The sequence below is a fragment of the Rhipicephalus microplus genome, chromosome 1 (assembly GCF_043290135.1).
Source record: "Rhipicephalus microplus isolate Deutch F79 chromosome 1, USDA_Rmic, whole genome shotgun sequence".
Lineage (NCBI taxonomy): Eukaryota > Metazoa > Arthropoda > Arachnida > Ixodida > Ixodidae > Rhipicephalus > Rhipicephalus microplus.
Genome location: NC_134700.1, coordinates 43,265,621 through 43,286,772, shown reverse-complemented (window position 1 = coordinate 43,286,772; position 21,152 = coordinate 43,265,621). Strand labels below are relative to the sequence as shown.

The following is a 21,152-nucleotide window of genomic DNA, read 5'->3' as shown; positions in this document are numbered from 1 at the left end:
AACATGCACAAACGTTGGCCTCCTTGGCACAGCTAGACAGAAAATTGCCGAGGCTAAAAGGCCACACCTGTGCTGTTCCACATCATGAGCTCATACACAGGGTAGCCATCTGTGAATGGTTGCCCACCCACTAAAATCTTGATATAACGAACTATTGCTTATAACAAAGGAAGTGAAGAATAGCTTTGTAGTAGATGCAGTGTAGCAAACAATCATTTATAACAAATTTTTCAATATAATAAAGAATATATTTGTGGCATAGGAGACTGTTGTAATGAGGTTTGGGTTTACCCTATATTGCTGCATATAAGCTAACTCCGAACATAAGAAGACCCCCTCCCCTATCTTTTGACCTGGAAAGCTGAAAAAAATCTACAAGTAATCTACAAGTAAATTATTTTTAAAAATTGTCCCCATTTACAAAACAAACATTTTCTTGCCAGCAAACTACAACCTTAAGCCTTCATGTGGCAGTTGTGATCGCGTGCTTTCACGAAAGCTTCACGCACCATGCTGTCTGGCAGCTTGTACCAAACATCAGACGGCCACTGTGCCACAGTGCTCAAAGGAGCCCGCCTCACATGCCCCGTCGGTATTTCGGGTTTGTTGTCCTGGTCTATCCAGTCTTCGTAAAGTGCCGCCACCCGGTCCTTAAATGGCATGTCGAGTGCCACGCCCAGCGGCTGTAGCACTGGGGTCAAGCCGCCCAGGATTATCGCCAACTGGCAATCCGCGTACGCCACGGTTCTCTTCGTGCGTTCCGTGATGTGCTCTCAGAACGAGTCTAGCACAAGCATGCTTTTGGGCCTGAGAAGACCCTATGGGCGCCCAAGCCAGACTCATGAACATGTCAACTGGGGGGGTAGAAGAGCGAGAAGAAGAGGAAGAAGAAACGAGAGAAAATAACAATATCAATGAAGAGAAATGAGAAAAGAGGAAGAAAAAAAAATGGGCACAAGCGACGACATGGCCGAGGGAGACGGGGGCCCGGGGTCTTGGAACGCAGACGTGCGCAGACGAGGGGTCGAAGCAGCACGGTGTTTTCTAAAACCCAACGAGCACAGCTCCTAAAACGGACGTGCCCCAGCCTTCGCAGCAATGCTCTGTGAGCTGCGGGGCGCAGCCAGGAGTTCGACCAGCAGGGCCCAGGAACTGCAACCCCATTGTCACCCGCCAGACGTCCTGCAGCGATGCTCCGTAGGCGGCGCACCAAAAATGACAAGCGGTACAACGTTGTGGGGACCCAATGCTTGGGTGACCGAACACCTAACGGTGCAGCTTACAGCTGGGACCATCGACGCAACGAGCTTCGCAAACGAGACGAGCTGTACGACTCGACGCTGGAGCTAAGTCAAGGCAACGCCCCTTGAACTCTGCAAACACGACTCTCTAGTCTTGTATGTATATATATATATAATACATATATATACATACATATATATATATATATATATATATATATATATATATATATATATATATATATATATATATATATATATATATATATAAAGTGTGTGGGAAACTGTCGTAGCGCATTTAACATGTCTTTTGTAAATTAGGTTCTCCGTTCAGTTTCATTTTCATAAACGAGTTTTCATGTTCCTTGCTGTTCCTGTCTCAATGAACATCTACAGAGAGCATGAAAAAAAGAGTCGCGAGCCTGCCAGGATTAATTATCCTTGCTAATTGGTCTCTCACGTCACAGGAGCATGGACTACGAAAAATTGTTGGGAAATACGACGGCGTTGGGGCTCAGCAAAGAGGAGCACGTGAAAAAGGAAGCTCGTGAGGCAAGTGAAGCCGAGAAGGAGATACTTCTCTTTAAGGGGGGAGGTGGGGATCGAAAGTGAAATTCTTTAGTTTTTGTCTTAGAGCAATGAAATTTGGCATGCTTACTGGAAACTGCGCTAAATGATAAATGACAAAGTTTCATTCAGCTATCTCCAGTAGTTCTGGCATTATAAATTTTTTTATCCATCAGTGTACTACCAAACTTGCCCAAAGCCTGGTGTGACAAAAAAACATGGTAGAAGCCTATAGTTGCTCTTATATTTTAGCCATTGGGATGGTTGATGTCGTGACATTCTGCAAATATTTTTATGACTCTGTTTTTATTTTACAGAGAACATTGTATACATGCTTGTAAATGTGGTCGTTATCATAATGTGAAATTAGCTTAGGAGTAAAAATACTGAGGTAGTAATTAACAAATATGAAAACGTCACGACATAGAAAATTCACTGAGGAACACAATGCAAAAAACCACATGAAAATCCGTCAAGCCATAGTCATGCAAGCATCGTGGCAAGCTGGACAGTCGGGTAAAAACACGTTTCTGAGAAAACTGGCGTTAAAGTTGAACAGTCAGTAAAGGTCCATCAAAATTCCCCGGGACTGTAATACTTTGTGTCTTTGCTTGCGAGGGTCTTCTTACGTCCTTTCTCTTTCATTTTTTCTGCACTGCGTGCTTTTCGTTTTCTTTGCTGGTCTTTTTCTTGAGCTCTTTGAAGGGCGAGGCTAGCAGGTTTGATGCCCACGGACTTGCACATTTCAGTCTAAACTCGCAAATTCCCAAAATTGCAGCGTGCAACTGCTTCATGTCCTGTTGTCTCCACTGCGAACAATGAAGCGTGTTGGTCCTTTGAAGTCAGTGACCAAATAATTGAATGCAAGCTTTCCGCCGCATTCTGAGTTTTGTTGCCTTTGCATCGCTCCAACAGTTGCGGGTCAGAGAGACGTTGGTATACAGGCAGCAGAGCCTCCGCTACACGTTTCGACAGGTTATACCTGTGAGGTGGTGCTGGCTCCATTTTGGCCTGTGCTGAACGATGTTTGCACCAGCTATCAGGGCCAGGTGGGCAGAGCTCATGGTGAGGCTCGTCGTCGGTGGACGTGACGAGATAAAAAGTGGCCATCACGGCCCTTTGCATGTCAGGGACACTTGTGTGTTTTTGCAAGGCTAACCCGTAGTAGCTGGTCAGTTTTTTAATCAACTCCTGCGTCAGTCCACCTCTCCCACCCAATGGCTCCCCTTTCTTAGCTCTTGTCACCAGTGTGCGGAGAGCGGTGCCCATTCTCTTCTGCACATGGTTCACGCAGTCTTCTTTGGTCAGTGGTATGAAGCCGTACACCTCATCTTTGCACAGAGCAAGATAGGTTCGGCTGTCACCATCACATATAATGTTGGTGTAGCGGAGGCCATACCTGCTGACAGAGCGCCTGAAAAGTGTCAGAGCAGCCTCCACTTCCATCTGTCCGGAGCCAACATCAGTATTCTTCTGACATTGATGTTTCTCAGCCCAAGTGACGAAGTTGGGGTCGCTCTCTGCTGGTTGTTGACAACACCCAAGACAGAAGTTGGAAAGGACTGTGCAATCCAGCACAAGCCCCGTGTAAAACTCAATAATACATCCTACCCCAATGTGTGAGCTGTGGCCTCTTGTAAGCCACGTGCCGTCATACACAACTGTGATGTTGTTTGGGCTTGATGGCTGCATCTTACTGTACACGTCTTTTACCGCAAGCACAGCATCTGCAAAGATGTTTTGTGCAGCTTCCTCTGCTCCTGGTTTGAATGTTTTTTTTAGGTGTTCCTGATAGGTTTTTTGATGAATGCCCCGATGAGAGACATTCATTGTAGCCCAGAAGCCATTCAGGGCAGTGGGCCCTTTTCCAATGGACTTGATTGCTTGCATGGCTCTTAGGTTGACTTCAAAAGCCCTTCCTTCGGATTTTCTACTGGATGACCAAGGTGAATGAATAGGGCCACAGGAAGCACACAAAAGTACCAGTTTTACTGCCAGGCCCAATTTTGTCCCATGCTGCACTGACAAAGTCTTCTTACAACATTTTGGGCAGAGTGCAGGTCCTATTAGGGAATTCATGGCAGAAACCTGAATTAGGGTGAACTCATCCTCTTTTGTTGCCGATGTTTGCTCCGTTTGCTGCGCGAACCCGAACTTCCGCTCCGTTGCCGACACTCGCGAAGTGCATTGCGGACACTGCTGGCTTGCTTCTCGGCGCCTTCCGAGGACACGAAACGAGGTTCCAGGTGTATTTGAACGGTGCGCTTCCGCTGAGGCAAACGATCGCCGACATCCTGGACAGCTGGCACCACGTCGTCGTCCGCCGCCGCGAAAACGAAACTTTTCTCGCGTTCACACCGCACCGTGATGCCACGGCTAGTTGATGGCCCCGGGTCTTCAGTGTCACTGCCAGGCGTCGATTCACCGTCACTTTGAACAGCCGGCACCGCATCGTCACCCGCCGCAGCGAAAACGAAACTTCTTTCGCGTTCGGGCCGCACCGCAACGTCGCGGCTAGTTGACGGCCCCGCGTCATAGGCCTCACTGCCGAGCATCGGCAGCGAGCAGGTGTCGGCTTCCGACGACACGCGGTACTCGGTTCGTCTGATTCAATCGCTGCTGACTGCTTCGTTTTCCCAACAGGAGGCTTGCGTTTACGCTTCCCGTAAGCGTACTTCGTCCGGTACTTCGTCCTGCGCTTCCGGTCCACGCGACGATCCATTGCGGGCGCTAAGCCTCGCGCTAGAGAAGAGTTGGCGTATCGGCGACCGTATCGGCGTATCGGTAGGGGATTCGCAAGCTATAGTGCGCCAGCGTGTGCGTAGCAGACGTGCGTGCGCGGAGCAGACGACCAGCGCAAGCAAGCGCGTCCCAGCAGCCACTCACAGAGCGCGCTCAGTACCACGTGACAGGAGCGACCAATGGATGCGCGTCTAAGGCGTCGCGGATGCCTTCGCATTTTTTCTGTTTGTGCGTTTATCTTAGCTCGTAGAGTCGTGGTTTCACCAGGAGAAGTACGGCGGTGAAGCAAGCTTTCCAGTGACACCAAGCTTTCCGCGAGCGGCGGCGAAGGCGCGGAAGTATCGCGCTCGAAAATGGGCCATTTTCGCGCAGATTTCAGCCAGCTTTTTGCGATCCGCGGTCAGAAAAACATTTTTTAAGCTCACTTTGAGATCGTTTTCGGCGGAAATATTTTTAGATATGATAGAAATGGTGATGCAGAATCCAAATCTGTCCTTATCCAAAATTCGTTTTTTTGTGAGAATTTCGTGATTTGATCCCCACGTCCCCCCTTAAGTTATGTTTAGCACACGCATCTGGCATGAGATGATGACATTAGATCATCTGTTTCTGCCGAACAGGAGACCACCCCTAGAGCGAAGAGCATTTGTCCGCGCAAGCTGATGGCTCCCTTTGATGAGAAAAGGGATAATCTGAATGCTTATCTGCATCGATTTGAAAGAGTCGCTTTGGGACAAGAATGGCCTAAGAGTGAGTGGGCGACGGAGCGCAGTCCGTGTTTAGTTGGTGAGGCTTTGTGTGTATTTGGAAGAATGCCTGCTCCTGAGTCGATGGACTATGACAAAGTAGAGAAAGCGCTGCTTCAGCAGTTTAGGCTCAATGCGGAGGGATTCTGTGAAAGATTTCGGAAGTGCAAGCTCGAAGATGGTGAAACGGGAAAGCAGTTTGTGAGCCATTTGTCTAGCTACTTGACAAATGGTTGGACATGACTGAAACGTCCGAAACGTATGAAGGTTTTCGCGACTGCATGTTTGAGAGAGCAATTCTTTGCTTGTTGTCACCCAAAGTTGTGCGTCTTCTTAAAGGAAAGGACGCTAGAGTCTCTTGATAAAGTAGCCGACCACTCTGACCAGTATATAGAAGCCCAGGGGATCAGAAACTTGGGAGATATAAATAAAGGCAGGGTCAGAGAAGAGGAAGAGTCGAGCTTCAAACCGAGAAATAATGGACATAGGCAGCAGCAACGTTGCTTCTTGTGTAATCGCATTGTTCATCAAGCCTGTAACTGTCGATTCAGAGGTGGTGGACAACAGGAAAGTGGTTATTGCAAGATATGCTGTGTGTGGGAGCATAAGACTGAGGAATGTAGGTGGAAACCCCTAGGTCAAACAGCAGCAATACTAGCTCACAGAGAAGTAGAGGAAAATGGCATGGAAGAAAGAAACACACCAAATATAGTAAGCGCAGCGGTGACCACAGCGGGCCTAGATAAGAACAGTTTGCTGATTGTTGGACGGACAGTGAATGGTAAACCTGTATCAGAACTTCGAGACACCAGGGCCAATACGGTGTTGGTTAGAAGACGTTTGGTAGACGACAGAGAGTTTACAGAAAGGACATCACACGTGGTGCTTGGTAGATGGGTCAAAATGATGTTTGCCACAGGCGAGGATTACGTTAGATACGCCGTACTATACAGGACGTGTAGATGCTCTGTGTATAGAAAAGCCTTTATATCACATAGTTTTAGGAAATGTGAAAGGGGTAAGAGCAATAGAGCAGCCACTGCAGGAAAGGAAAATGCAGAGTCCACACGCAAGTGACGGCATGGAAAGGACGCTAGAAAGAAAGAGAGGAGCAGCGGTTTCGAAGGAGGTGATAAGTGAAAAAAAAGGAAAGACACGAGCTTAATGTGACTGCAGTACTGGATGAATCAGGCATGTCGACAGCTGAGTTTGGTAAAGAGCAAAAGTATGATGAGTCACTGAAGTATGCTGTACATAGGATTGGAAGTAGACCAATAAATGAAGGAATGAGAGAAGGTGTGATGTACATACTGAATAAAGGGGTGGTATACCAAAAATTCGTGAAGAAAGGGAGATGGTGTATGCAATTGATGGCGCCGGCAAATTATAGGGTAGCTATATTAGAGAAGTGTCATGCCAAGATGCACAAAGAAGTGAGGCCGACTGTAATAGAACTAACTAAAGCAGTGTTTTAGACTGGGTTGCATAGAGATGTGGAAAAATTTGTCGAAAGATGTTGAAAGCAGATGGGCAAGGAGAAAGAAGATTGTGTTAACATGTAGAGGGTGAGGCTCAAAGTACCCTAGTTTGTGCCTGAAGTTTCGTAAAGCGAAAGTTTCACAGACGCTGAACTAGCGAATGTGTTGAGTATTCATAGTAGTTACTCTGTTACTTTAAGTGTGTTGAGGACCTAATATTTCGGCTATCGAGAGCATTTATTGAAATTGTGACCGTAATCACAGGACATTCCGCGTGCGGGTGACGCCTGAACTATATGACGTAGGTGACTTGACTTATTAGTGAAATAGATGTGAGGTGCGGTGCATTTGTGATAGTGGGGTGATGCGAGTTGCGAATGTGCTAGTGAACTGCAGCAAGAGGCCATGTATATATCGCTCGATGACGACGGAAAACCCTCAGACGGCAAGAGCAGTTTTTCATGAAGAAAAACTCTTAAAAAGAGGGGTAGCATTGTCATGAACATGTCAACTGGAGGTAGAAAAGTGAGAAGAAGAGAAAAACGAGAGAAAAGAACAATATCAATAGAAATGAGAAAAGAGGAAGAAGAAAAAAAGGGAATGTGTGTCGACATGACCGAGGGAGATGGAGGTGCGGGGTCTTGGAACGCTAATGTGCGCAGACGAGGGGTCGAACCAACACGGTGTTTGCCCGAACCCCACGGGCACAGCTCCTAAAAAGAACATGCCCCAGCCTTCGCAGCAACGCCCTGTGAGCTGCGGGGCGCGGCCAAGGGTTCCACCAGCTCGGCCCAGCAATTGCAACCCCGTTGTCGTGCGCCAGACGGCATGCAGCAATGCTCCGTTGGTGGCCCACCAAGAACGACAAGCGGCACAGCCGCTGTGGGGACCTGACGCTTCAATGACCGGACACCTTAGGGACCTGATGGTGGAGCTTACGGCCAGGACCATGGACACAATGAGCTTCACGGACGGGACGAGTCGTGCGACTTGACGCCGGAGCCAAGTCAAGGCAACGCCCCTTTGACTCTGTAAATACGACTTTCTAGTCTTGTATATATATAGTGTGTGGGAAACTGTCATAAAGCATTTAACATGTCTTTTGTGTATTCGGTTCTTCGTTCAGTTTCATTTTCATAAATGGTTTTTCGTGTTCCTTGCTGTTCCTGTCTCGTTGAACATCTATAGAGACCATGATACAGACAAGACGGAACCATCACAGAAGTCTCCTTCATGAAAAAGTCCTTCTCATTGACGTGAACAATCACCTTAAGAGAGAATTTCTCCTTGGGCATTGTCTTTTGCTTGAAAACAATAAAAGGTGGCAGCTTGTGGTCGTGCGCAGTGCAGCACAGCATTACCATAGAACGGTTGTGCTCATTGCCAGTAGCCATCAGGAGCACTTGCCGCTCACCTTTTGCGGACATGGTCCGTTTGTTCGGCATATCAAACCAGACAGGTGTTCGATCCGCGTAGCCGATCTGGTCGAGTGTGTTGTTGTGCTCTCCCTTCCATTCACTTCAAGAATTCTTTTTTTTTTTTTTTTCATATTCCTCAGGTGGCTTGTGACAAATAGTCGTGTGCCGCCTGAGGCTCAGCCTGTACGGATTCATAAAATTAGTCACCCAGTTCTTAGAAATTTTAGACTCACTGTGGGCGATTTCAATCCATTCGCAACACTGCGAGGGTTCACCTGAATGTCGTCGCAAGAGAATTTCAGGCCTTTCTCCTGCTGTTCGCCGACCCAGTTGTTGACAGCTTCCTCGATGGCAGGGTATATTACTTCCTTCGGTCCCCAGAACGATTCTCGTGATTTAGTGCACGCGAGAAGTTTATCCCTTTGTTGGTGCTAGAATTGCACACATTTCTTCGAGACGCCGAATTCACGCTCTGTTAAAAGGTTGCTCGTTGATTCAGCGTGAAGATCACTTTTTCGCTTGAACACGGCACTGTGGATGCGTCGACGCATTGGAGCCATTTTGATGCGGATGAAAGGGATATGACCTAAAGAGCGTGAGTGCAGTCTATCGAGAGCTTGCTAAGCAGAATGAACATGCACCGCCCACAATGCACTCCGACACAGGTCGTGAACCCATTCAAAGCCCATGCTGAAGCCGAAGCTTTTCGTCCGGTCTCTGAGAATCCTGCATGCAAGAGGATCTCTGGAGGCTGAATTCGACGCGTTGAACCACTGTACCGTCAGAGCACTTAGTGCCATACTTAAAAATTGTGTAAAATATAATAATCTTTTCGTCTTTGCTTTAAGGGGGGACGCGGCCCTTGAAAACCGAAAAATCGCGAAAAAGTCGGTTTTTGAAAAACCACATTTTGGGGTTGTATGTCTCATAAACTACCCATTCTGCAATTACCAGCACCTAATTCAACCGCAAAGTGCAAAAAAATACTATTTGCGCAAAGTGCAAAAAAATACTATTTGCGCCGGTTTTGGCCGCCGCGGCGTCCAAAACCGGCGCAAATCCCGAAATCAAACCAAACTTCGCGCGCGCGCCATTTCCGGACCATGCGGTCGTCCCGCGCCATCTTGGTGTTGTTTTGACCGTGAATTCTTTCTCTCTCGTTCGCCGCATTGCAAAATGGCGTCGGCAGCACAGTTGAGACGCTATTGGCGTTTTTTCGCAATGCGATGCGGAGCGCTGATTGGCTAGAACAGCGCATTCATATCTCGCGGGAGAAAGCGTGCCCGCCATTGGCTGCTGTGCAGCAGCGGGGGCGGTCGCTCCTCTCGATGGCGCGTCCAGCGCGCTCGCTTCGTTGTTGCTCTCTGCTTCGTCCGCCTCGACAGACGTCTGCCTACGAGCCACTCTTTGCCTTGTGCTATCTTTTCGATCATTTTCTCTCGTTTTTTTTTTTCCTTTTTACACTAGTTCTGTGCCTTTCGTCTTTGTTTTGCGGGCGATGCCGGCAACGAAGCCGAAGTCAGTGCGGAAGTCCGGTGCGCGGAGGCGCACTATGCGGCTTGTACGATCATCGAAATTCCGCTATTCTGCTGCGGGTGCCGACGGCCTAGACGCTTGCAGCGACGGAACTGTGTTGTCGGTTGTCGCCAGTCGAGAATCCGACACATCAAGTGTGGCTGGAGCCGCAAATGCACAGAGTGTTTCTGAGATCGCCGGGCTCGACACGTGCTCCGAATCGATGCCATCCAGTGTGACACCGAGTGCTTCTGATATCGCCGGACCCAGCACTTCGTCTGAATCGGTGCTGCCATCGAGCGTGAGTGGACCGTCGCTTCATCTGCGGACGCGTTTCCTAATGAAGGAAGAAATCGATGCGAATGCGAAGCGTCGTGACGCCGTTCGCGCTGAACTCGAGTCTACGCCGGCGAAGCAGAAGAAATTTCAACTGATGCAGCCGGCTCTTGCACCTGCAGTGACAAGTGAGGGCGAACATTTTTCGCTCGTTCAAATGAACATCTTTAACGTCGTGCTCAGCCGCACAGTGTGCAAAGAATGTTTGACAGGTGCTATGACTATCCGAGAGAGCACCAAGCATGGACTTGCAACAAAATTTGAAGTCGTGTGCGCCTCTTGTGGCACCGTCGATAAATTACGGACATCACCCCGCAAAAAGGACACGCAGGCCTTCGATGTAAATGTCCGCGCCATAATAGCAATAAAGCAAATAGGCAAGGGGCAAACAGCTCTTAATGACTTTTGGGCTGCCATGAACGTCTCTTACAGAGGTCTTCACCACAAGACGTTTCAAAAGCACTTGAAAGAGACGTTCAGGAAGCCAGAGGCCACCGCTTTGGAGAAGTTTCATGCTGATTCTGCCACAGCAGTGATCAAAACATATAAAGAAATGGACCCCAGCTTCTGCAAGGACATCACCGTAGTGTACGATGGCACATGGCATAAGCGGGGTCACACATCACACATCGGAGTGGGATCGGTAATTGACTTCTTTACAGGTCTCATCTTGGATGCTGTAGTTTTTTCAAACCACTGCCTTGGATGCCAAACAGGGCCCAAACCTGAAGATGCAGCATACGAAAGCTGGCAGAAGCACCACATTTTCCAGAAAAACACAGACGCAAAATCGGGAAGCATGGAAGTGGAGGCAGGCTCGATTCTCTTTGGGCGGTCTGTATCCAAGCATGGCCTGCGGTACACCACTCTTGTGTTCGACGGAGACAGCCGTACCTTCGCTGCCCTCACAGAAGAGAATGTGTACGGGCTAGTGCCAATTGTAAAAGAAGAATGTCTGAACCATGTTCAGAAAAGGATTGGAAGTGCTCTTCGAAACATTGTGCAGAAAAGTGATAAGCCACTGAGTGGGAAGGGGAAGCTGACTAAAACCTAACCCAACCCAACCCAACCTAACCTAACCTAACCTAAACTAACCTAACCCAACCTAACCTAACCTAACCTAACCTAACCCAACTCAACCCAACCTAATCTAACCTAACCTAACCTAACCTTAAAGCCCTCATTGAAAAGCTGACAGGATATTATGGTTGGGCCCTGAGAAACAATTCAACTGACCTAACAGCCATGCAGCATGCAGTGATGGCAACATATCACCACGTCACATCGACTGACCAGGACCCTCACCATGAACTTTGCCCAGAGGGGGCTCAATCGTGGTGCCGCCATAGAGCTGCAGAGGCAAAGCGTGAGCCACAGCCAAAACATAAACACAGCCTACCGGACTATGTCGCTGCGGCTATGCTGCCCATCTACGAAAGACTGTCACAAAAGTCGCTTCTTCAGCGCTGCCTGGGAGCGAAGACGCAAAATGCATCAGAATCATTCCACTCCATTCTGTGGTCTCTGATGCCGAAGGAACAACACTCATCCTTGATCGCGGTAGAAACAGCACTGCATGAAGCAGTGCTGCGCTACAATGCCGGCTGCTGCAAAGCAACCCAAGTGATATCGGACTCCATTGGACTTCAACTAGGTCATCTGGCCATCCAGCGAGCTTGTGAAAAAGACGCTTTACGCCTAAAAAAGAATTCGAAAAGACACCAAGAGAAGATGGAGGCCAGGCAAAAGAAGAAAAGAGTGCGCCAGGACACTTCTAGCTACTGTGCTGGAGCTTTTGAAGAAAACACGTGTTTTAAACTTTCTCGGCCTGTTTTCTCAGAACGGATTTTTTTGCTAGTTGTGGTGCTGAGGAAAGCAAGAACTCGAAAACCGTTCATCAGATTTGTGTGCCGTTTTTTTTATTCTGTTCCTGAATGACCTTGCAAGGGCGTAACAAGCTCTTTTTTTTGAAAATTGGTGCTGTTAATTTATAATAAACAATTAATTTTTGATGAATCTGGTCATTACTGGTTACATCAAATTCAAAGTTGCGTGAAAATTTTGGGGGGGGGGGGGAAATAAAAAAAAAACGGCTTTGTAGCGCCCTGGTATAGCTATCAAGGAATGACCACAATGAATTTCAGCTTTCTACTATGTCCTGGGATTTCTCACGACTCTTCCTCAGGCACCCATGTGAAGCACCCAGTTAAACCTCAATAACTCTGGAACTAAAAAACACAGCTTCGTGAAACTTAGCAGTTGTGCTAGTTTTATTGTAGTGAACAACCCCTGAAAGATTCATCCAGATATCTTAAAAGATAAAAAAGTTCGGTCTCCAGGGTAGCCTCCCCCCTTAATATGAATATAAAATAGGCGCATAGTAATAGTAACAACCTTAGTGAACATTGGTTGCCTTGCGTTTCTTTTTTTTACCCCCCCCCACTAGTCGTGTAAAAATCCTCGTATAAGCCTATCCCCTAAACTAGGCACTCCAATTAAAAACAAAAGTTCGACTTATATGCGACAATATACGGAATATACTTGTGTATAAGCCACCCTCATGCATAACTCACACCCTGGCCCTTTCGGATGCAAAAATCTGAAAAAAAGAAACTATCCAATACTATGGCCTCCGAAATTGCATGCAGCAGCAGACTTGCCACTGTGTCCCAACCTTGGAAGGCCCTCTGGTGTGTTGTTGGGGAGTGTGCGAATAGCTTGCAAAGTTTTTTGTGTTGTGTGCGCTGCGTCACTCTAATGTCGTGTGGCAGTGGACAATATGAGAGTGGGCCAATAAAGTGAGCTTGTGCCCCCCCCCCCTTCCCCATACCGTGATTAAACATTAAACAAGGAAATAAAACAGTCCTATTTGTCCTCACTTTAAGAAATTATTCACAACAGTATTTTCAGTAGCACTGCAGTGTGCAGTGTGTTATTGTGTATCAATAGCCACTATTAGTGTATAACCTTAGCCCAAGCAAGATTTGATGAAGCAAAAAGTGCAACTTATACATGACTATGTTAACAAGACTTATACACAACACAGAGATCTGTACAAAAGCTGGGACAACCACGACCATAATGTAAAAACTAGCAGTAACTATGCTTGTGCAAATATTCGAATGCTTTGAATATTCAAATGAATAGTAGGGTATTCGGATTCACTTCGATTTGAATTTAAATTATTGACAATTTTGAAGTATTTGCAAGGAACAAATAGATGCAGATTAATCTGAATGTACCGCTTGTAAAGGTGGTTTCACTGCGGTGTAGGGGTGCTAAACCGTGAAAGCACTTATGAAGAAATCCGCTTTGCCACGAAGCCCTTTTTCATATTTAAAGGGGCCCTGCAATACTTTTTGAGCATTGTAAGAAAATGCTGCCGATCGGTAGTCGAGGCTACCAAGAATACGCAAGCCAAAGATTATAGTGCAGCGAGCGGCGTGCAATTCACAACAAACTCTCAAAGTCAGTGAAAAATTGCTCACTTCTCTCCGCAAATGACTCCACAAGCTCAGAAAGCACGCATGACATATTTTCTTTCCTCGTGCTATCCCTCTCGGCTTAGCTTCCAGAATTGATTGATTTGTGGGGTTTAACATCCCAAATCCACCATATGATTTTGAGAGACGCCGTAGTGGAGGGCTCCGGAAATTTTGACCACCTGGGGTTCTTTAACGTGCACCCAAATCTGAGCACACGGGCCTCGACATTTCCGCCTCCATCGGAAGTGCAGCCGCCGCAGCCGGGATTTTAACCCGCGACCTGCGGGTCAGCAGCCGAGTACCTTAGCCTCTTGACCACCGCGGCGGGGTTTAGCTTCCAAAACTTTCATAGGGATGAGAAGAGAGAATTCACTTGCAGCAAGCAACAACCTTTGCAGCTCTGCACGTATTGGAAGGATTCTAAATATTTTTGGGGCAGTTAATTCCTCAGGCAATAAACTTCTTTAGTGAATCCATTCCATGGCTCCTTGGAAAAGTGTCGCACGGCCCTTTTAAATAAAAATATTACCTTTAAATCAATTCATTTTATTAAGCTTAAAAGCTTGTTATGACGGCTTATATGCTCCGAGTATAATAGACTTAAAAATGTTACATATAATAAGCGTTATGACCCGCATCCTGCCGAAAGTCAAATTCTGCTACTACTCAAAGTCATTTTGACTTCTTGTGAACGGAAAAAAAAAATAGCATTTGCATATAGGCCCTATCTCAATTCAAAAAAATCTTCTGCAGGTCAGTTGGGTCATAAGAAATATGCCCGTTTCTCTTCACATGTCATAAGTACTACTGAGCCTAAAATTCACTATTCGCACAAGCTTAGCAGTAACCCAGATGACATCCTCCCAGTAATGACAGAAAAAGTCAGAAAAGCCTTGGAGGGAATGCAGAGAGGCAAAGCTGATGGTGAGGACAGATTGTGTTAAAAAAACTAGCCACCTTGTTTACGAAGTGTCTCCTGACAGGAAGAGTACGGAATTCTCGGCAAAATGCCAACATCATCTTAATACACATGAAAGGAGATGACAAGGGCTTGAAGAATTACAGGCTGACCAGCTTGCTCTCCGTCCTTTGCAAACTATTTACTAAGGTAATTGCTAACAAAATTAAGAAAACAATCAATCAACTAAAGGAACAAGCAGAATTTTGAACAGACTGCTCAACAATCGACCACATTCATCCTATCAATGCGGTAATAGAGAAAAGCTCAGAATATGGCAATCAAAACTCATATCCTTCATGGATTAGGATAAGGCATTTTATTCAGTAGAAATATCAGCAGTCATCCAGGCAATGCAGAATCAGGGCATCAACGAAGCATATGTAAACATTTCTGAATAAATCTCCAATCAACTGCCATTATAATGTTCCATAAAAAAAGCGACAGAATACCCATCAAGAAGGGTGTAAGACAAGCTGATACAATCTCCCCAATGCTATTTACCGTGTGATAACAGAAGGTTTTCAGAGGCCTAGAATAGCAAGGGTTAGGGATAAGAGCTAATGGAGAGTACCTTAGTAACTTGTGCTTCGCGGATGACATTGCAATGCTGAGTAACTCAGGTGATGAATTGCAACTCAATATTACTGAGTTAGACAAGGAGAGCAGAAAGGTAGGTCTTAAAATTAATCTGCAGAAAATGAAAGTAATGTACAACAACCTCGGAAGAGAACAGCACTTCAAGATAGGTAATAGTGCAATTGAAGTTGTAAAAGACTGTCTACTTAAGGCAGGTAATAACCGTGGAGCTGAACCACGAGATTGAAGTAACTGAAAGAATATGAATGGGGTGCAGCACATTCAGCAAGCATTCACACATCATGAATGATAGACTGCCACAATCCCTCAAGACGAAAGTACAGTCGAATTTCATTATTTCGAACACGCTTACTTCAAACTTCCGGTTAATTCAAACTCGAGATGAGGTCCCGTCATAGCTATGTGTATTCCATTGGGTGAAAACGCTCAGTAATTCGAACACCCAAGCACTTCCGGCGGTTAATTCGAACATACTGCACTCCAAAAATGCTCTCAGCACCCCGCCCAATTGCGCGGCGGTACCTGCCACACCTCAACACTGCGCGCGAAAGAAATGAAAAGGAAAGAAAAGGCTGCGGTGGAATGTTTGCTCTCTCTCAAATGCCGATCTGCGACTCGCCCATGTCACGATTCTCCCTTTTCCGTCCCTCCCACGTAAAGACCCTCCTTCTTCCAACTCCACGTGCAAAGAGAGAGAGAGAGGAAAAAAAACAAGAAAGCCGTCACTGGGTTCAATGAATGTGTGGTTGAAGGATAGAAAAAAGGCACTGTCTTCTGCAGCCCTTGCCCCTTGTGGGAGCACGGCTCTGCACCTTGAATGGGGGTGGGGGGGGGAGGTCTCTCACGTGCCGGTGCCACACTTCCTCTTTCCTGTCCCTGCCAAGTATCCCTTCTCCTTTTAATACCATGCGCGGGACGACCGCATGGTCCGGGAATGGCGCGCGCGCGAAGTTTGGTTTGATTTCGGGATTTGCACCTGTTTTGGACGCCGCGGCGGCCTCGAAAATACTATTTTTTTTGCACTTTGCGGTTGAATTAGGTGCTGATAATTACAGAATAGGTAGTTTATGAGAGCAAAAAAAAAAAAAAAAAAAAGAGCTGCCGTGGAGTGTTGGTTTTTTCTCAAAATGCCGATCTGCTTTTCTCCGCGTGGAGACGCTCCTCTTTTCTCGTCACGTGCTGGCCAGGCTGTGGCTACGTAGCGGAGAGTGGGAGGCTCCACTACGCAGCAGCCATTGTCGTCGTCTTTAGAAAGTGTCGGCGCTAGACATTTTCGCGCGCAACTTCTATTGCCAGGAGGATGCTGAAGCCAAAGCAGAAATGCTTTGCAAGCTGCAAGCGAAATTGATTGACTCGCTGCAAGGCAAACGAGCGCAGACACGCATCACCAATTGCTTCAATTAATAACGGATGTCCTGTGACTTGTGAATAAATGAAAGTTTTCCTAAACTTCCCCCTCGTCTGTTAGCTCAATGCACATGCGCCACTGCATGGAGAGCCCTCTGTTTATTTAGCTTTCATTAATTTGAACTTTTTTTAATGCGAACAAACTTTCGGGCCCCCTCGAGTTTGAATTATCAAGATTCGACTGTATATACCAGCTGCATTCTGCCAGTACTTACAGAGCAGAAACCTGTAGGCTTACAAAGAGGGTTAAGCTTAAATTGAGGTCAACGCAGCGAGCGGTGGAAAGGAATATGGTAGGTGTAACCTTAAGAGATAAGAAGAGAACAGAGTGGATCAGGGAACAAACTGGGGTTAGGGATATCATAGTTGAAATCAAGAAGAAGAAATGAACATGGGCCAAGCATGTACCGCGTAAATAGTATAATCGCTGGTCACGAAGAATAAATGACTGGATTCCCAGAGAAGGCAAGCGGGTTAGGGGGATACAAAAAGTTAGGTGGGCAGATGAGATTGGAAAGCTTGCGGGAAAAATGGCAGCAGCAAGCACAGGACCGAGTTGACTAACTCACGCAAAAAAGGTGGCCGAGCTAAGGTGCAGAACAAACACTTTTACGTACTCTTACTTTCCTCGGACAATCGTCGAGTGGAACGCCTTATCTCCTCATGTGGTAGAACGTTCCAACATTGATTCTTTCTGCAGGTGATCAGAAATGAAGTTCTTTAATCGCCACTATGCTCGAAGCGTCATGTAAAGTCATGTACTCACTTGCATTCGCTTTCACTTTGCTGTGTTCGAATAAATGGTGAAACTTTCTTTCTCTTTTTTCTTTTTTTTCTTTGACTTTTTGTGCTATGTAAGTACAATGTCAGTACAGTGCAGTCCACTTATAACGATACCACATATAACGATATATCGGTTATAACGATGGGTCGACTTAACAGTCTCATTTTATGCATTGGGGCTATGGGGAAAAAAACCATATATAACGATATGTTATCCACCGCATATCGGATACAACGATGAAAAGTTTGCCGTGGACGACATGTTTCATTCAGAATAATCGTAACATTTAGATTGATAAGTTCCTCTGAAACGAACTATGCCGAGACAAGACGAAAAGTTAGCGTAGGCGAGTACGTATCTGCCGCCACTGCAGCACAGCGCCGGCACCGCGTCCCGGCCGTTCAAAAAGCCGAGGAGAGCATGGCGAGTTGGCGCGACGCGCTACAGATGGCGCCAGCTGTGTCACGTTTTGCGCCTCGCCGCGCGTCGACCGCGGAGAGGCTGAGAGAATTAAAAAAAAAAATGCGAAAAGCAAAGCGCCGCGCTCCGCGGCTCCCCGCCTTCTACAACGGCAAGCCGGCAAGCTACTCGTAGCTTGCCGAACGAAAGCGGGAAAGGGAGAGAAAATAAAAAAAGCGAAAAGCAAAGCGGCGCGGCGGCATCGGGGCGGGGCCTCGTTGGCATTCCGGCTGTGTACCTGTGGCTGTGCTTTCTTCCTCCCACTGCTCCCACCTCGCCGTTGGTCAGTCTCTCTTCCTCAGCGAACCCGTGATGCGTTCTTCGGAGTAAGAAATAAAGTCTTGTTTTTGACATCCTACTATCTACAATATTTATTAATTGGTGAAAATAGCGAAATGAAGCCTGGAGCTACAAAAGGTACGTTCGGCGAGGATTTTTTGGCGGCAGTCCAGATATAACGATCACCGGTTATAACTATCATATTTTTAGGTTTTCTCGATATCGTTATAAGTGGACTGCACTGTACCTGCAATGCTTTCTTCTATGTAAATACTTAATGTGAGTACCTTGTGCTATGCGAGTACTAACTGCTGTGCAATTGGTTCCCTTTCGTTGCTTTTGCATATTTTGCCAATGCCGTTGATTTGCAGAATACTAAGTCATGTATTTCTTTTTTGTTTGTGCAGTTCTATTCAATACTTTGAGCTTGTTCTGTGTTGTGTATTTATGCCCCACTCCTGCCTAAGGCCGCCATATGAGATCGGCAGTATGTAATAAATAAAAAAATAAAAAAATAGAATCATGGGAGAGTCCTTTGTCCTGCAGTGGACGTAGTCAAGCTGATGGTGATGGTGATGATGTAAGGCAAATGTGATTTGGAATAAGCATGTAGGAAGTCCCAGAGCGAAAGACAGTGCTCACTTGCGCCCAGATGTGAGCGTGTCCAGCAGCTGAGCCACCAGCTGCTCACGGTTGGCCTGGTCACTCAGCTCGTACAGCAAGCTCAGGCACTTGGAGGCCAAGCTTTGGGTCAGTTCTGCAAGCATACACCACCAATCAGCATTGTCACAGTGATGCAGGCATACGCCGAAAATACCAACCAGACTTCTTTTGGCACTTGCCCATTTTAAACCACTGAAACTCCTTTGCAATTGAAACTTGAGTGTAACTTGTTGTTTGGCTAGTTGGTGCCTGCTACAACTTAATGAGGCGACATGAACCACCAAGAAGAATAGACAAAAAGAAAAAGCGTCATTCATGACTAACTTCAAGACCGTCACATTGTACACAACATGCATCACCATGCACTTGCAATGAGAGCGGTCAATTGTTGTGATGCGACACGTAGCGTGTTGTTGCAAACAAGTTTTGCGGAAACTCGCAATGATGGAAGGGTCAAGACTGGAAAAGAAGGCAATGGCTTCATGCTACAAACGGGTGGTTGTCTTCTTTCCCTTTCATAGCACGTTGTTGCACATGTATCATGGTGTATACATTGCACCGGTTTTGAGAGAATAAAGTTACCTGCAAATGATGTTCTTTTCTTTTGCCTATTTTTCCTCGAGGTTTCCATCGTCTAATTATTTTGTAGCACATGAAACTGTTCTTTCATCAGTTCAGCCATATTGCACGAACTACCAAAAGGATGACACAGGTTTTACAAGACGAACTAGTGAACACACCCCACGATCATAGCTGCAAGCACACCAGCTTGTCATCTGCAGAGGCCGAATATTGAAGCCTGTTTTAGATGCCAAAAATAGGCAGGTGAAATAACAATGTTAGGCCTCCAATTTAGCAAATATTAGCAAAATCATAAATTTTTCCACAAATGCAGGTAATTTTAAGCGAAGATGAACGGGGCCTGTATTTACAACAGGAGAAAAAAAAAAAAAGAAGCTACAGTTTGTAACAGCACAAATGAGCCAACATAGCCATGCAATTGCCCCAAAGGCTGTTCAACTAATGATCATCAATTGACTTTGAACGAGTACACTTCTCACATTTGTGGCGACACACTGTGCATAAATCAATGCAGGCAGTTTGACTCGGCCGCTTGCTGCAACATGTGTCCAATAAAAGACAGCGCCACCGAACGCTTACGTTAATATTGATGGCGACAAATCCAAGCTGCCAAACCCAAAAGATAACTATTGTTTCTCGAACTGTTCGAGATCAGCGACGGCATGCTTGCGGTGCTAGTGCTACCAAAGTAATAAACAGTTGCTATTTTTCATGTTGAAATGTGTCCTTCCATCGAAGCGGCATCCCACACAATCATGCTCTATGACCACTCCCCTAACCCGTGCATTGCACATGAGAAAACAGGCACGAAAACAAATACTTGAGAGATTGGTATACTAACATAGAAAGCGCTACTTTCTGTCTGACTAATGCATCAAATTAGGACACAGCAAAAACAGACACATATTGAATGCAAATGAAATGACTATTTATTATGATATTATTGTGTTCCTACGCAAGCAATGTGAGCTGCAACATTGGCAATTATCAGATACAAGTACACAGGCACTTCTTGAGTTCTACAGAGAATGATTCCCAATACTGCCAAAAACACTTCCACCTATTCCAAGTACGCATGCTTGAAGAAATCTGCAGAGCGTGAAGAACATAGTTTAACATAGTTTAACGATTACTGCGAAAACTGTAAGAACAATTGTTGTGTTGGGCATTTCATGACCTCAGATCAGTTTCGATTTCAATGGGATGTGTCGCATGGTGCCACGCAATCGCAATATTGTGAACCATTGCTACGTGCCAATGCGTGCTGTCTAAATAAAGAGCCCCCTTCCCGGTTCTCAGCCTAGCGTGATGTTCTTCACAGCGCTCGGGCGCGTTAGTGCCTATTGTTTTCATTGGACAGTGCCCTGGCGGCAATGCAACAAACTGGCGACGAGATAAACAAAAAGTAAGCAGCTTACGTACTTTGCCGACATCTTCCGCTGATTTTGTATGCGGATTGCCACCTTTTTGGGCACATTTACAGGCCACCACTCTACTTGCATGCTGCACAAAATGTGTTAGGCCTACTGTGAACATTCCTGCACGTTTGGCCACTGCTTGCTGGTACTGGTGGCTCGCCAACGTATACTGGTGACTGCGACTCTTCAGTGCCTCAACGTTCCAGCATGACTTCCAAGATTACTCCTCTCCCGTTCCTGCAAACTCCGGGCGCCCCTCCCGTATCTTGGGCCAAATGGCGCCGTGTCTTTCAGGCCGTCAATGTCACCGCTGGAGACACCCCCCGGCTCGATCTGAAGAAGAGTCTACTAGTAAACGCACTCTAAGTGGACAGACACTACTGGACACTACAAAATGCACAGGATTAGGCGGGAAGCAGAGACGGGATTCTAGACAAAGGCACGCAGAGTGAATACATCAAAACACTCACACTA

The 21,152-nt window shown here is 46.4% G+C and overlaps 1 protein-coding gene across 8 annotated transcripts in view; it reads right to left on the bottom strand.

Annotated features, from left to right (window-relative positions):
• The window catches only part of LOC119178803 (proteasome adapter and scaffold protein ECM29), an 881,180-nt gene that overhangs the window by 433,897 nt on the left and 426,131 nt on the right, over positions 1 to 21,152 (bottom strand). For all 8 annotated transcript variants that reach the window (XR_012895350.1, XM_075895092.1, XM_075895224.1 and 5 more), the window contains one exon: positions 18,658 to 18,772. Coding sequence is in view for 7 of the 8 variants with exons in the window: in XM_075895092.1 (XP_075751207.1) it covers positions 18,658 to 18,772 (115 nt within the window). In the remaining variant the exon portion in view is untranslated. The remainder of the gene's footprint in view (positions 1 to 18,657; positions 18,773 to 21,152) is intronic.